Raw genomic sequence first — 16,635 nt, 5'->3', positions numbered from 1 at the left:
TGACAAAGCAAGGCTCTGATGTTGTCTCACACTGGCAAAGCTGCCAGAGGAATGGCTGCCAGTATTTCAATATGGAAATGAAGAGGATACTGAGTTGGATTGTGTCTCCTGTGCACTGCTTTTAACTGGTGACATGAATCTCGTGATCTCATAGCAGCTATATGGGATGGTCTGGCAAGCGCACTGGAGGCCAGGAGCAGTGATTAAAAATGTTTTTGACCTGTTTGAGAATTGACCTCCAAGAATATAACTGAATCGTAGAATCACAGAATGGATTCTTGCCATGTCCTTGCCACGGCCAGGGACACCCAGGGTGCTCAAAGCCGTATCCAGCCTGGCCTCGGACACTTCCAAGAATGGGCCATCTTCGACTTCTCTGGGCAACCTGTTGCAGCGCCTTTCCACCCTCACAGTGCAGAATTTCCTCCTCACTGCCTGTGACCCACAGCTCCGCCGCAGCCGCAGCACTGCCGGGGCCGGGGCGGGAGGGAACGGGGCGGGGAGGCGGGGCCGGACTGCGCTCCCAGAGCGCCGCGCGCGGCCGGAAGTGGCGTTGGCTGTGACGAGAGTTCCGCTGGGCTCCTGTGGCGGCGGCGCTGCTTCTGTGGAGGGGGCGGCGGGTCCCGGCGGCACCGGCACCATGGTGAGCGGGGCGGCGGCGCCTTGGCCGGGGGAAGGGGGTAAAGGCAGGGCCGGGCGGGGCGCCGGCGGCCGCGCTCCCCGCGGGCGCGCGTGTGGGGCCTGGAGGCCGCACCCTTCCCTTCCCACGCGGCGCCCGCGGGGGGCGCAGAAGGTTCTGGAGCCGGGGCGGGATCGGGCCCCACCGGGAGCACTTCCCGACTCCCCTAGGAGCGTGGATGCGATTGTTCATTTGGTGTTTGATCCTTTTGCATTTAAGGCCTTGGGTGCTTTGCAAGTGTTAGTCCTTAAAGGCACATGTTCGTCACTGCTATAATTAATTTTCATTGAAATGTAAAAAAAAAAAAAAAAAGGAAGATAAAAGTTCCGCCCAGATGTCAAAATACTAAAACCTTACTGTGCTCAGCTAATGTGTTTTTTCGGTTCTGCTGGTTGTGCCAGCCTTTGGGCTGGTGGGGTCTGATGGTTGTTCGGGTGGATGTCGGATGTTGGAGTGAGGTGCTGGTGATGAGTCTTTCGGTCTCGGGGGTCCCATCAGCGAATGTGCACTGCAGCCTCTGGGAGCAGGTTGCACTCGGTCTTGTAATCCTTTCATACGACTACAAGATTGCAAGACAGACTTTTAAGAAAGAGTCAAGGTGAATTTATCTTAAATATACTTTTTATCAAAACCAAATAGGGTATAGAAGTAATTTTAGTATTAAAACCATTGCTTAGGTTGTTAGTGTAAAGGATTTGTTTTTAAAATGTGTAGTTTTGTTAAAGTTAGAGGAATATTCTTGTGTTAACTGTGTTTTAGGCATCCATTTCTCTTGCTCCAGTGAACATTTTCAAGGCAGGTGCAGATGAAGAGAAGGCAGAAACAGCTCGGTTGGTAAGTTTAATTCTTTTAACAAACTGGTAGTACTTGAGATAATTAAACTTTGTCTTTTCTATTGCTAAAAATACTTTCTGTGTATGATGATGCGGAACTTCTTGTCTGTCTTTCCTTGTTATGTTTGTGAACAGAAGGGAGGAGGAGTGTTGTTTATACTGACAATTAGATAAACTTCATTGTTCAAAAATTTAAATAATTCGGTACTGTAGCTCAGAACATTGGTGTTTTATTGGAAGGCATTTCTTCTGGCTTTGAGGCAGGCTTTTTTGGTTTCTGTGAGAATTAAGTGTATTTAATATGTATGTCAAAATGTAGCAGCTAAGAAACTTGGGCCCAGCCTCCACTGAGAGAAGTGTGGCTATGGAAAGGTTGCATTAAAATGTCTTCTTGAAAGCTACGGGAGAGTGTATAATTCTTGTGTGAGAGTAGAAATAAATTGTTCCTTAAGGTATATTTATTTTTATTTCAGTCATCCTTTGTTGGTGCCATTGCCATCGGTGACCTAGTCAAGAGCACCCTGGGGCCTAAAGGCATGGTAAGGCAGCTGCAAGCTCTCAGTAGTCATACCTTTTAATTTAGCTTTAATGGTTACAGTACATTTTCAACCAGTATTCTAAAACTTGCATCTCGTAGGACAAGATTCTTTTAAGTACTGGGAGAGATAGCTCTGTGACAGTTACCAATGATGGTGCAACCATCCTGAAAGCTATTGGAGTTGACAACCCAGCTGCCAAGGTCTTGGTTGGTGAGTTCTTAAAGGCATGATATTGCTTCATTTGTAACTTTATTATGCAGTTTTTATTTGTTCTTAGAAAATTATTCTTGAAATACTGTGAAAAATGGAAGGGGGGGGAGCAGAAATCCTGAAGCAAGGAGTGCAAGGTGCTGCAAGAGTTGCAGAACTCCGCAAAAGTAAGATTAAGGTATATGCTGCTCTTCAAAACTGTTCTGGGATATTGTTTTCCCTCAACCCTAGTTCGTCCCAGGAGTCAGAAGGAACAAAAGACAGCTGTGTACCCTTCTTTTTTCACTGGGAAAATTTGGAACAGAAATCTACAGGGGAACAGAGGTTCTCTCTGGTTCTCCCTAATTTAAATCTCTCTTTATAACTCAATGAACATTGTAGTCTGGACAGAGTTTACCTTTGTGATCAACTGTTTTTCTGTGCCAGTGGTCCAGTTCTGGTGATGAGCAGGGACCTGAATGATTGGGTGTTAAATTTCTTAATGATTTCATGTTTGCTGGGTCCCAGTTTATCAGCAGTTCGTGTAGCATACTTGGTTATTATAGTCTCTGATGCTGTATGTATACCTTAGAGCTTCTGTCTGGCCATACTTCCTTTTGGTGACCATCTTCAGGACTGGGGACAGGGGGGAGTAGCTCTTGACCATCACCAGGCTGGAACTGGAGCATGGATTTAAAGGATACTGAATTTGATTTGCATCTTATGTTCTGTGACTTTTTTAGACTTCCCTCTTTAAACAAATAGTAAGATCTGTTTTTCTTTTCCAAACTGGTATGAGAGAAAAATAATTGTATCTGATACTGGTGAGCCTGGTATTTTGAGTCAGAACATTAATACCATGTCTTCCTTCTTCAGATATGTCAAAGGTTCAAGATGATGAAGTTGGCGATGGAACTACATCTGTCACAGTGTTGGCAGCTGAACTACTGAGGGTGATGTATTACAGTTTTTCTAATGTGTTTCTGTTTGGCAGTGTACTCCTGTGATACCACCAGTAGGAGGTGTGTTATCCTATGTTTGTGAAGAGGGCTCCCAGGATATGGAAGGAATAGCTTACTCTGTTGCTATTGAAATTGATAGGGGAAGAAAACAATCCTTAGCTATTGTATTAGCAATTTTTTTATTGTTTTAGACTATTGTTCCTTGTTTATAAACTCTCAAGTATTTTAAGTTGGTACATCTTAGAAAATTGTCTTCTATTATGTCATTATGTAAGTGAAACAGAGAAGCATTACTCTTGTAGGTCAGATAGCTCTCTTGCAGGTTCTTACAGCTCTCTGGCTTTTACTGCTATTCAGAATTTTTTGAGTACTTAGTAGTGTCTTTCCTAGTTAGTGTAACTTTATCTTGGGGGGGGGAATAATTATTAATTTCATTTAAATAGGAGGCAGAATTACTGATTGCAAGGAAGATTCATCCTCAGACCATCATTGCAGGCTGGAGAGCAGCCACAAAGGCTTCAAGAGAGGCACTTCTGAAAGCAGCTGTGGATCATGGGTTAGTAATGTCCATGTGCTGTAACTCTTTATAAAAAACTACTCAAGATCAAAACACCAATGAGGATTATAGACTACTGGTAAATTCTGTCCTCTCTTTAAAGTAGTACAAAGGTTGAGTTAATGAATTTTAACGGTTAAGAAAAAAATACTGCCTTTTTTCAGGTGAATTATAGAAGCTTTATGATATTATTTAAAATACTTATGATGTGCATGAACAAAATACGAGCAATAATTTACTCCCTGGAACAAAAATCTGAGCTGTTATTTCAGACTTCATAGTTGGATTTTTAAATGTGACTATTTTCCTTGCCTTACACTTTGAGAGCGCAGACTTTCTAAAACTGAGTGCAAAAGTTCTCCTAATGGAACTCGTATTTCAAATAGGTTAGATTGTGGGACAGTGGAGGGTTTCTCTGCAGCATTCCTCAAAACAGAGCATGGTACATGCAGATACAGGCTAGAAGAAGTGGGCAGAGGCTCTCAGGGGTAGCTAATGATAGTAAGGCTTTCAGACTTTCCAGTTTAACTAAACTGTCTTTATTTTAGTAATGATGAAGTGAAGTTCCGTGAAGACTTGATGAACATTGCGGGAACAACTCTTTCATCAAAATTACTTACTCACCATAAGGACCACTTTGTCAAGCTAGCTGTAGAAGCTGTTCTTAGGTTGAAAGGTTCTGGTAATTTGGAGGCTATCCATGTCATTAAGAAACTTGGTGGAAGTTTGGCTGATTCCTACTTAGACGAAGGTAAGTCTTTGTATGTTGACTGTATGTGCATTCGAGAAATAAAGCTGTTAAAAGTTGCACATCTCTGTGCAAATTTGTCCTAGGAAACATTGTTACATTATTATTAAGACAAATACTAAATATGAGGGGATTTTGTAGTAATTTAAATGAATTGTTCTCCTTTTTCAATCTGAAGTCTTACAAGACCTTTCTGTTACTACAGGCTTTTTGCTTGACAAGAAGATTGGTGTAAATCAGCCAAAAAGAATTGAAAATGCAAAGATTCTTATTGCAAATACTGGTATGGATACAGACAAGATTAAGGTATGTGACAGAACCACTGTTGTATAACTATGTTCTTGTAAATGAAATTTTGAGGCTGAACTCTGTTTTCCTTGATGTAGATTTTTGGCTCTCGCGTTAGAGTGGACTCTACAGCGAAAGTGGCAGAAATAGAACAGGCAGAAAAAGAGAAAATGAAGGAGAAGGTAGAACGTATTCTTAAACATGGGATTAACTGCTTTATTAACAGGTATGTGTTTCTTGGGAAAAGGAGAGAGTTACAAAGTAGCAATATTTTAGTATTGTACTAGTGTGAAGAACATTATTTATTCCTGTGTCTAGTATTATGTGCTCTTGCCTAGTGTTTGAGTCACCTGGCTGACACCAATGCTATTTTCTGTGCTTCCCCTTCTGCACCATGGTCCCGCCTCTTTTTGTTTGTTTTAGTTTTGTTTTGTTTTAAAGAGGAAGAACTGATAATATTTATTCCAGGAGCCATGTTTACATCCAGTGGAAGCAAAGTCACTTTGCTTTATACTAACAGATTTGTTTAGTTATGAATGCCAGCAGTGTTGTTGGTAACCCATGTGCCCCCTTCTGGGGGGAAATTGCTGCTAAAAGAGTTTGTGCTGCTCAATGCATTTAGTTCAGATTAAACCTGCTATGCTTTTTCCTGCATTAAAATGCAGGTGCTGGAGGACTGCTCCAAGTTCAGGAGGGTTTGGGACGTGTCTGTGACCCTGTTGTGGACCTTTTCTTTTACACACATCTTTGAAAGTATGAAAGATAACCATTTTCATATCTAGGTTACTTTTCTTTGTTAGCATTGTGCTGTTCTCTTGAACTGTCACAGTGCAAAACTCCATTTTTTTAATGATGAAAAACACTTCTGCCTTTCAGTAATTCTCATTTTAGTGAAACTACCATAGGTTGCAAGCAATTTGATACCTGCTGGTTCAGCACATCATGTAGTCTACTGGGAAGCTGATCAGCTAGTACTACACCACAGGGTAGGAGTTGTAAGAGTAGCACTGTTTTCCACAGCAGCAAAAGACTGCACTCTGAGTGCATAGTGCATCATCTAACTCACCTTGAAAATTTGTGTTAGACATCTGTAAGAATGATGAATCTCTTAGTCCCTCCATGTATGTCTTCACATGTATTGTGTTCTAGTACAGGCAAAATGAGCACTCTGTCGAGTGAACATGGTACAGATACAGAGTCCAAGAGTCAGGAGTTCTGTTGTCAAATTGATGGAAGAGTCCTTTGAATTATGCAAAAAATATAAATGCGTAACTCCATCACTGACACAGGTAGTTGTTCTAAGGAAGCTCATGTTGCCAGGCTAGGGGTATTGCAGTTAGATTGATGCTTAACTTTCAGATTTATTCCTGGGTAAAATTGACTTCTGCTTATAGGCATGTAGATCGACTTCTTGTACTGTAGATGTTAGCCAGGTAAATTGTGCTGAGGAGATGCTTGACAAAGGTCAAGGCCACATGCATCCAGAGTAGGAAGAATCTTCTCTGTGTACACCCAGCAGCACCAGTTGTCTGTTTTGAAGATAGATTAGAAACATCCTTTTTTTGATGGAAATGGCTTCTCCCAGCTCCTGCTGAATCTCTGCAACACTCAATCTCTAATTTGGAAGGGAAAAATAATTTGGCATAGCACTCCTGAATGGTCATTAACCATTCAGCTTTGGGTGACTTCATTCTAGAGAGAGTTGTACACATATTAATAAGGGAACATGTTATTCTAGTACACCCTGCTAGAATAGGCACTTAGGATCAAAGGACTTAGAACTTCAAGCACGTGGCTCCTTGTGCTTAGTGTGATAGTGTTTCTTCAGGGGAAGGGTATTTCAAAAAGTATCATAGTTTGAATTAATTTTTTTGGATTTAGTTTTGTATGTTTTCCTGTCACTGTGTTTACTTCTGTGTGGTGTAACATTCTGTGTGTGGCAGGTGCCTCATACATTGACTGCTTTTGTAGCTTTCAGAAATCTACCCCATGTCCATGCTTCTGAGAATCTGGTGTCCTTGTTACTCTGGTATTTTAGAAGGTTTGTTCTGTGTGTAACAGAGAAACTTGTTTTAATTGCAGACAGTTGATCTACAACTACCCTGAGCAACTCTTTGGAGCTGCTGGTGTCATGGCTATTGAACATGCAGACTTTGCTGGTGTGGAACGTCTGGCTCTTGTCACAGGTGTGTAGAGTATCTTGTCGTGTGAAACTTGGAGGGTCATGTTATTTGTTTGATCTTTAGTAAATGTTAAATGTACTTAAACATACTTTTTTTTTCCCCAGCATCTGTAAATAAAGGATCATAATGCTGTGAGATATAATTTAGCAAGTTAGTGTCAGTTATTAATTTTCTTTCATATTTTAAAAATATTAAGTCCCTGCTTGATAAGCTTTTGAAATGTTTGTTTTCTAGAGAAAAGATGAAACTTAGCAATAGAAAGAATTAGATGATGACTCCACAAATTAGCACTAGTTTTTGATTCAATAATGCCATCTTGTCCAGAATGGCTGTTTTTTTTATTATAATGATAGAGAAGACTAAAGAGTCACCCTTTGTTAAAAATGTGGGCCTGAGTCAATGACTTGAGGTGGACCTCAAATGACAGGAACAGCCTGGATATTTTGAGTGGTGTTCAGTGTAAATGTGATTCTAGTAACTAATGAAAATTAAACATCTGGAATGCTTCAGTTGGTTGTCATTGCTGAAGTTAGAGATAGCTAACTGGAATGTCATAAAAAGTTGATTGTGAAAGTGATGAGGAGGATGGAGAATTGCTTTGCAGGGAGAAAGGAAAAGACACTGACTTGTTTAGCTTTGCAAAACTGAAGTAGCAATTGTGTATAACTGTCTGTAGGCACATTGACACAGGCAAACGCTTGATTAGAGGAACATTGCTTATATTCTGGAACAAATTCAAACCAAATTTTGTAGGCCATGGTGGATCAAATAGTATAGCTAAAAAACCAAATTTTTAATAAGCACAAACTCTACTACAAATCTTGTTTTTTCTTGTACTGCTACAACTACAGCTGTGCTGCAAGTTAACATGGAATAATTGAGCATGCATGGGGAATGCATACATGTAAATAGTTTTTTAATAGAAAGATTAAAGTATTAGAACAGTAATCTCTTCAGAGACGTTTTGGTCTTTGTAGTACCTGTTTTGCTTACAGTATGGCAGTTTACAAGTTGTGTACAACGTTGCTGCTACAGCGTGGCATGAGACTTGTGATTCGGGAGAGTGGTGGCCACTGGTTCTCAGCCATCAGGCAGGCAAAATGAATACTGTCACAAGCTCAAGTTTTAAAGCATAAGAAACTTGGTTTAGTATTTGCTAAGTACTTTATCAATAAATACTATGAAAACTTGAAAAATACTGACATTTTAATTTAGCAAAGATGAACATTTAGTGTCTTATCCAGACAGAACTCAAAAGCATTGTAGTCCTTGTGATGTGAAACAACACATTGATGTTTTGAGGATTTATCAGCATTGGTTGATGGTTTCCGGTCCCATATGCTGACATAAGAAAGTTTTGGCTTATTGGTATTTTTAATTTAAATTTATTTGGGGGCAATTACGAGGGTGGTTTTTTTTCAAACAGCACCCCCGGTTAGACCTTGTCTGAACAGATGCTTTTATTGTGAGCTCTGATTTCTATATGGTCTTATTGTTTGTAGGTGGTGAAATTGCATCAACCTTTGATCACCCTGAGCTAGTAAAACTAGGAAGCTGCAAGCTTATTGAAGAAGTCATGATTGGAGAAGATAAACTCATTCATTTCTCTGGAGTAGCAATGGGTAAGTGTTTAATCACTAATGACATGTTGTAACCTTTGTGTTAACCCTCTGCTAACGCTATTCAGTTACCAGTGGGGCATAGGAATTTTGTAATAATTCATGTAACCATTTTTATTAAAACCTTGCTCTCCAGTAAAAATCTCATAAAGACATATTGTTCATGGTTGAAACTGTGTATGTTTAGTGTTATGTAAGTGAACATAACCATTTGTAAGGATGGGAACCAAGACTTTGGCTTTGGGAGGTTAAATTTACAAGAAAAGTAGCAACATGTTGCACTTTAAGAACTTGGGAGCTTGTTCTAGTAAATGCCAATACTGTAAGTTTTCACGGGTTGTTTTGAGGCAATATTAATTTTCTGTTAATAGCATAGTGTACATAATTTGATTCTATCTGTGAAATGTCATCATACTTTCTTTTCCTCGCAAAATTAAGTGATATAAAACTTTACTATAGTGATAGCAAAACCTTTAAAAATGCTTTGTGATAGCCTCTTTATGTGTATGTGGTTTCTTTTTTTAAACCTTTTTGTGTTTGTGCTTTCTAGGTGAAGCTTGCACCATAGTTTTGCGTGGGGCAACACAGCAGATTCTAGATGAAGCAGAGAGGTCTTTGCATGATGCTCTCTGTGTTCTTGCCCAGACTGTGAAGGACACTCGAACTGTGTATGGTGGAGGTGAATATTACATTCTTTATACTTGGTACATGATACATATTTCATGTTACTGTTCATCAGATATGTAACATCTGTGTGTCTTCAATAAATAGGTTGTTCAGAGATGCTGATGGCTAATGCTGTTGCAGAACTTGCTGTCAGAACACCTGGCAAAGAGTCTGTTGCAATGGAGTCCTTTGCTAAGGCTTTACGAATGGTGAGTTTATTTAATCAGATTGCTGGATTAAGAGACAAAGTTTCACAAAATATACTAATTTATGACATCAGATAGTTGCTTCACTTTAAAAATTTTGTTTGTTAGAATAAAAAATGAAGTTTAGCAACACATCTTGGATGAACAAAGGAGGAAAAGTTGTTTTCTGTCTTAGAGAAAAAGTACTGGTATTTTAATTGTTCTACATGTTACAGTATGGTGAATGTTCATATGCTAGCCTTTCTCTAATTGGTTTTTGCTCCTCTTACCTGCAAGCTAAAAGTGCTTCAGAAATAGCACATAAAAATCTCATCTTATTTAGTTGACATCTGATTTAGAAAAGAGCAACTCTTCTGTTCCATTAGTGCTCTACAGCTATTTGGGTGTATTCATACTCTAGTACTATCTAGAAACTTCTAGGCTTGCATTAGAGATTGCATCTTAGTAGGAAATAAGAGTGTCATAAGAAACATTTATAGAATTGTGCTATTTGAGAACAAATTGCCTTCCTGTTATTTAGGGAAATTTTTAGGGAAAACCTTTCTTAGGAAATGAAAGACTATAGGAAAACATTTCTACCAAGAAAATAAAATTCAAGAGCATGGTAACACTTGACGTTACTTCTTCAGTCAGCATGTGCAAGTTTGCACTGCTGTCACTGAAACAGTGAATGGAATGATCAGGTGGTTAATGCCTATCAGTAGGCTTATGTTCTGAAAATGAAAATATTTCTCCAGTTGTAGTCTGACTTGATGAAAGACAAGATTCTTTTTTTTTCCTTGTCCGTGTAAAATGAACCGGCAAATCTGCTAACATGCTTCTGTCCTCTCTGCTACTTTCCTTACAACAGGGTCTTATACAAAATCCTTAGAAAGGTAGTTTGGTTTTTTTCTTTCCCTGTCTTCTAATCACTGCAATAGATCATCTGCCATGTTTTCGAAGCCTCTTCTTGAAATTCAGTTGTAAACTAGTAATGTCAAAGTATGTTTCATATTTAGTAGGGATCAGTCCGTGCGTTAATTAAAAACAACCTGTGTTTATCCTCTTAGATCCCAACAATAATAGCTGATAATGCTGGCTATGACAGTGCTGATTTGGTTGCTCAGCTCAGAGCTGCTCACAGTGAAGGGAAGACTACTTATGGACTGGGTAAGGGGCTCAGTATTACTTCTGTGATTGAATTGCTGTTTGGCAGGCTGATCAGGCTCATTACGGTTGATCACATGTGTCTGTCGCATATATTCAGCCAGAACTGAGTTGGTTGATTTCTGTTTGCTTTGCACAGACCTTAGGCGTCCTTTATCATTCTACCAGGCTTTTGACAGTAGATTGAAAACCTTTCTTTTTGAAGTGGATGGTTTCCACCTCTAAAAAAACATTTTCCTTACTTACATTGAGTCTAGTTACATGAAGCTTAAAAAGAAAAGCATTGTTTTAAATGCACCTGAAAACCCAGCACAAGGAAACACATCCTCCTCCCTGTCCCCCCCTCCCCCATCAATCCAAAAAGAAAACAACCACCACAAAGTTGTAGTGAAGAACTCTGAAGTTAATATACCTAATGAAATAGTGCTGAGAATCCTGTCGGGATCTTGTCTCCTCTTCGTAGTGTATACAGTTTTCATCGTTAATTTTTTGTGTGTAATTGCAACGTTAGGCTTAAATCAGGAGCCTTGAGGTGAAAGACTTTATTTAACACTTCCCTTACTATCAATATGGTTTGTTTGAGAAGGTAAGTTACTATACTCTCACCTTCTTATAATTTCCGTAAAAAAATGCCAAGTTAAGAAAAGAAACCCCACAACCTCTTAATGTGTTTCTTCCAGATATGAAAGAGGGTATCATTGGAGACATGGCAGCTCTGGGAGTAACAGAAAGTTTCCAAGTTAAGAGACAAGTTTTGCTGAGTGCAGCTGAGGCAGCAGAAATGATTCTTCGTGTAGATGACATCATTAAAGCAGCACCAAGGTATGATCTGAGCATCTGAATGGTCAGTTACAGTGGTATAGAGTAACCTCCTTCTGTGGAAGAGTAACAGTGCAGAAAAACCTTGTTCTAAAAATGCTTTGTTTGAAATGAAACCTGACATCTGACATACTAATGTTCATATTTGATAATTTTATTGCTTTAGCAATATGACCAGACCTTTAGAGCCATCAGTGAGCTTATATTGGTGTGCCTGAGTAATGCCTAGTTAATCTTAGATCAGCAGCTACTCCTGTCATATATAGCACTGAAACATCTGCAAAACCAGCTGACCAAAATGTAATGTATCATGCTGCTTTCTTCTTTTTCTTTTGGCAACAATTGTAATGGAATGCTCAGCTGCTTCTGAGCTAGAATCTGCAGCTTAAGCAAAAACACGTTTGTTAAAAAGTTTGGGAAGAGTTGCTGCTCTTGGGCGGGTTATCCCATGTCCACCTGCTATCAGGTAGTTTGCACTTGCTTATTGAATCACAGGTTTTTTCCGCCATGGTCACAGGTGGTGTGAGGTGATACTGCCTTTTGTGCTGTGAGATAAAGCTGGCACTGAACACAAAATACCAGCTAAAGATTAAAAATAGGAGTGGGTGGGGAGGGGCTGGTGTACATCAGCGTGGGCGGGAATTTTCTGATTTTTCTTTTTCTCCCCAGAAAACGTGTACCAGACCATCGCCCATGTTAAATTTTCTTCGGTACCTGAGGATGTGTGGACCAGATCTCACCTAGTAATTTTTTTTTTAATGATGTAGTTTTCGTGAGGTTATGGAACAGAAGCTTGAGACAAGCAGATCTCCTTCAATGGCACTGTCTTCAGTTGGTTTTAACTTACTGGAACTTACATGTGTTGTGGGAAGAATTCACTTTCAAGTAAAACAGGGGGTTTATACAACCCTATTCCTTCTGTTCCTCTCCAGGTTCCACTTAAAATACACAGAAATAAAAAAAAATAAATAAAAAAAAATTCTGATTCACTGAAGTTGTGTTTCTTTGTGTAGAACCAGGAAGGGCAGTTCCATTAGGACAACTGCAGTGCACATCCTTGGTCCTCAGACACTTCAGGCAGAGACTAGGCCCTTGTGGCTTGCTGTTTTGGGTTGACCTGGTGCGTTAAGTGGTGTATTCCAGTTTTGGCTGCATAGGTTTTGAGTTGGGATCCTTGAAACAGGCTCTGAAGTTAGATGGTATTTTTTTCTCGTGGTCCTGGAATATTGCTCTTCAGCTTTTTCTCTTCCTTTCATTATATAAAAAAAGAGGAACCTTAGCTAATGATCAGAAGTACAACTAGGTGATTTTACAGCTTTTTACACCACAAATTTTATGTAGATAGGAGTTCTGCTGAGGGGAGTTGAGAGCAAGATGCGGTTTGGGAGAGAGAGCAACATTCTGCACGAACAGTCTGAGTGTTTAACTGTGAAGTACTGGGCTCTGGACGACTACAAACATGTATAATAGAGGGCAGTTAGCGGAAAATGTTTCAGGCTGCTTCGCATTCTCTTCACACACACCGCCCCTTTCATGTCTGCTATAGCCTGTCTTTATATTTTTTTTCCTATTCTAGTGGTTGCTGCAAAGGCAGCGTGTTTCTTAACTGGGCTGCTTTCTTTATCCATGATCATAAGGAAGTCTGTGATGCCTACAGCAGTCTGTACATGGATTTGTGATGACTGTAAGCACAGGCAAGTGGAGGCCCTGTTTCTGGAAGCCCAGAGGTGCTCACCAGGTGTTGTGACTCTTCTGGCCCTTGCACATGTAATGCAGTGCCTGGCAAACATCAGGGCAAGTCTGCCAAAGCAGAAACATTAATTTGAAATGAGGAAGTACATGTGCAAACATTTTTCTCCCTTAGGTTTCCTAAAGTGAAGGGAATCTACTTACAGAATGCTCCCCTGAACTCTCAACACAGACTCTCTTCAGCTCTTCAGAAGTGACAATACTGTCTGGAGAGAGCTGTGTGAAACACAGACCATTGACAAACCAGTGAAAGCACTTTCTCCCCCTCCCCTCAGATAAACACAGTACTGGGTCAGTTCTGTAGGAAATAAATCATTGACCTTGGATGTTAAAAAAGCCCCAAACTCTTCTGCTTTCCTTTTGTAGGAAGGAATTGTTGGAAAGAGAATTCTGTTAATTCCAAAGAGGTATGGTTTAACTTGGTAAGCTGCTAATATACTGTATTTAATTTGACTAGTAGCACACTATATGGGTGCCAGCCAAATCCACATTTGGACTTTCTTTAACAAGACAGCAAGTGCTAGCAGAATCTGTATATCTCCAAATAATTTTTCAGGCATGCAGATGACATTAAACAGTTACAAACTGGCATGGAATCAAACCTTTTCTTGAAAGTCAACTGCCCCTTCTACAGGCTGCACTGGTGATGCAGCTCAACTTGAAGAGAGCACCACCAAGGGCTCTCCAGTCGTTACAAAAGCTGTCTTTCACTAAATTCAATAGAATCAAAAATTTAAAATTTCATTTTGAGCCAGATTTCTGTATTATTAGATTAAAGCAAAGTTTCCTTTAAAGAAAAGTTAGTTCAGTGCAGTTTGAAGGGCATCTAAACTGGTCAGAGTTGCAACCTGGAGAAATACCCGGCTGAAATCAACTGAGTAAAGTTTGTCTCAGCTTCAGATTATGTGCAGGCCTATAGTGGCAGGCTCCTAGCCCTGGGTTTTATTCATGCAAATTTACCTTTGCTGCTTTTGTGGTTTTGCCGCTTTAATCAGACTTCAATTTCCTTCTTTGCTACTGCACGAAAATTTGTCCTGTACAGCTGCCCTTACAGGCAGTGTTGTTGGATACAAAAACTAGCAGCAAAGTCTCTACTTTCCTCACCATCATCTGAAATGCTACTTGACAGTAACAAAGTTGCAAATTTTGCAGGAAGAAGGCAGCAGTGATAAGAGCAGAGCTCCCAGTTACCTACGTGGGGTACAGTTTCCTTGATAGTGCAGCGAGGGCTCCACTGCCACTTCCCGTGTGGCAGGCATGGGAATCTTCAAGCTGTTGCTGCGTTTCAGGTAAGTCATTTGAGACAAATGCTGTGGGTTGCTTTAGAGCTGTGGCTCTCAGGAGTGATCACCTTGAGCAGTGGCTTCCAGCTGAGCTTAGACACCAGCAAGGTGAAAGCGAGAAGAATGAGCCCATAGGTGAAGAGCAGCAAGTCCATGCACGTGCCATGCAATCCACCCATGGAAAACATCTAAACTAAGTCTTCACCTCTACCGTGAACTCAGTGGTCCCGTCATGGGAGGAGGAGGAAAGGGAGGAATAAGTCTGCTCTAGGGGTGCTGTGCGAAAGGGCATGTCTGTACAAGAGTTTTGCTGTCACACAGCTCCAAGCCGCTGTACCTACCCCTGAAGACAAGCCAGGCGGTGTGGTGGTGGCTGGACACCAGCACGCAAGGAAGAGGTAGGGGTCAGGCGGTGGTGTGGGTGCGCTGCCGCATTCGCCAGAATGGGAAGTTGAGCATCAGCAGGGCTCGGCTTCTGGCTTGGTCTTCGCGGCAGGAGGTAGCAAGGGTTTCTCGTCAAGCGTGATATCTATCACTGCCCCGGACCGCTTGCGGGGCTCAGGAGTCTCCTCTGACCACCTCCCCACCCTGCGCACTCCTTTGGCCACTTTGGGGGCATTCCTGCAGGGGTTGTGGTCATAGATCACCAGCTTCAGGCCAGGGAGGTGAGCTAGGCTGGGGAAGAACCGGATGGAATTGCGGTCCACGTCGATGACCTCCAGAAATGGCATGTTCAGGAGCACAGGAGGAAACTCAGAGAGCAGGTTGCCTGACAGCCAGATGGTGCGCAGCTCCTGCAGGCACTGCAGCTGGGGAGGGAGTGTGCGCAGTGCATTGGAGCCGGCGTGCAGGGTCTTCAGCAGGCTGAGCTCACACACCACCTCGGGCAGGTACTGCAGGCAGTTGGACTCGATCCAGAGGGTCTTGAGGTTCTGCAGGAGCCGCAGCTCAAGGGGCAGGCTGCAGAGCTTGTTGTTGCCCAGGTAGAGAATGCACAGCTGCTTCAGTGTGCACACAACTAGGGGCAGCGCTTTGAAGTTGTTGAAGTCCAGTGCCAATATCTGCAGGTTTTGCAGCTGCTCCAGCTCGGGGGGCAGATGGTTCAGGTTGTTGTCGCTCAGGTACAGCTTAACCAGTTCCCGAAAAGAGCAAATGTGCAGAGGCAGCCGCCTCAGCTGCCTGCCACTCAGATCCACCATTTTATCCACTGGCATCTCTTCTAGGTCTTCTAGGAGGTACTTCTGGCACTTCCTGGAGGGCACAAAAGCAACTATGGCTTTCAGACTGTTGCCCATCCTGGGATTTTGTTTTGGGATGGCCGGGACTTGTGAGGGACAGGGGCCCACCTTGGTTTTCTCCTGCTGTGCACTAGCCTGCCAGTAACTCTGTCTTCCCAATATAAGGCTTTGTTTACAGGGCACTAGCCGTTAATCTCAAGGGCTCTGAAATATTTCTGATAACTGAATGAGTGTTTGGTGATGGGGATTATAGACAGGTCTCCCTCTCTCACTCACACTCCCACTCGCTGCCTCCAAAAACATTCCTTCTTGCCTCTTCTTGCGCACTGTAAATGTTCTCTGATTTTGCCCCAGTCACCCCAATGCCCCAGCTCCTACCTCTTGCTCTCACTGTGTGGCCAGTAAGGGCAGTGGGGGTTGGCTTGATAAAGTAAATTCCACAGAAAGCCAAATTTTTAAACTCAAATGTTTAACTTTTATGAAACTTTCAGCAGAAATGTCGGATATAATCAAATTGTTTAAAATACCAGTCTGACTGACTTTCCAGACAAGTGGCACTTTCAGGGATCTATTTTGCAAGGTGCCACATAGTTTCAGAGTGCAACTTGCCACCCAGTAGTTATCTTAAAACTTTAACACAGATACTTGGCAAACTGCTATCTTGAGCTGTTCTACTATTTATATTCCTAATTTAATGGTATTTATTATAGGCTCTGGCACTCTTGGCCTTTTTCATTACATTATGTTTTACTTCTTATCTCAATCCCTATTTAATGAGCTATCACAAACTGCCAAGGCTGTTCTCCATATACCTTTCTACTATGCTACTGCAGTTCCCATGTCTGTACCTAAACTTGTCAAGAAACTCCCATGGATTTAATTCCATCAAGATTTTCTCTTGCTATGAGTGAGATAAATATGTTAAAAAGTTA

General features: G+C 41.4%; 2 protein-coding genes and 1 long non-coding RNA gene across 3 annotated transcripts in view; 1 reads left to right on the top strand and 2 right to left on the bottom strand.

Annotated features, from left to right (window-relative positions):
* The first annotated feature begins 542 nt into the window (after positions 1-542).
* On the top strand, positions 543-12,398 carry CCT2 (chaperonin containing TCP1 subunit 2). The gene is made up of 16 exons (XM_027655094.1): positions 543-643; positions 1,439-1,513; positions 1,986-2,051; positions 2,150-2,261; positions 3,117-3,193; positions 3,646-3,758; positions 4,307-4,509; positions 4,712-4,812; positions 4,893-5,020; positions 6,877-6,980; positions 8,480-8,599; positions 9,147-9,275; positions 9,368-9,471; positions 10,518-10,617; positions 11,295-11,436; positions 12,103-12,398. The coding sequence occupies exons 1-16, from the start codon at positions 641-643 to the stop codon at positions 12,131-12,133; spliced, it is 1,608 nt and encodes a 535-aa protein (XP_027510895.1). The 5' UTR covers positions 543-640; the 3' UTR covers positions 12,134-12,398.
* LOC113952741 overlaps positions 5,118-16,635 on the bottom strand; it is a 20,872-nt gene continuing 9,354 nt past the window's right edge. The window contains exon 3 of the long non-coding RNA XR_003529646.1: positions 5,118-5,128. This is a non-coding gene — a long non-coding RNA (uncharacterized LOC113952741). The remainder of the gene's footprint in view (positions 5,129-16,635) is intronic.
* LRRC10 (leucine rich repeat containing 10) lies at positions 14,924-15,760 on the bottom strand. The gene has a single exon (XM_027655115.1). It carries the CDS (start codon positions 15,758-15,760, stop codon positions 14,924-14,926), a length of 837 nt encoding a protein of 278 aa, XP_027510916.1.

This window comes from Corapipo altera, unplaced genomic scaffold (genome assembly GCF_003945725.1).
Source record: "Corapipo altera isolate COAL_440 unplaced genomic scaffold, ASM394572v1 1, whole genome shotgun sequence".
In the NCBI taxonomy this organism is placed as follows: domain Eukaryota; kingdom Metazoa; phylum Chordata; class Aves; order Passeriformes; family Pipridae; genus Corapipo; species Corapipo altera.
This window is presented reverse-complemented; position numbering and strand designations above follow the sequence as displayed.

What these genes read in the sequence shown, in the direction of transcription:
- LRRC10 (XM_027655115.1), bottom strand. Translation starts at nt 15,760, where the DNA reads ATGGGCAACAGTCTGAAAGCCATAGTTGCTTTTGTGCCCTCCAGGAAG.
- CCT2 (XM_027655094.1), top strand. An exon ending in TGGATACAGACAAGATTAAG is followed by an intron (nt 4,813 to 4,892) that starts GTATGTGACAGA and finishes TCCTTGATGTAG; the next exon opens with ATTTTTGGCTCTCGCGTTAG. An exon ending in GAAGACTACTTATGGACTGG is followed by an intron (nt 10,618 to 11,294) that starts GTAAGGGGCTCA and finishes TGTTTCTTCCAG; the next exon opens with ATATGAAAGAGGGTATCATT.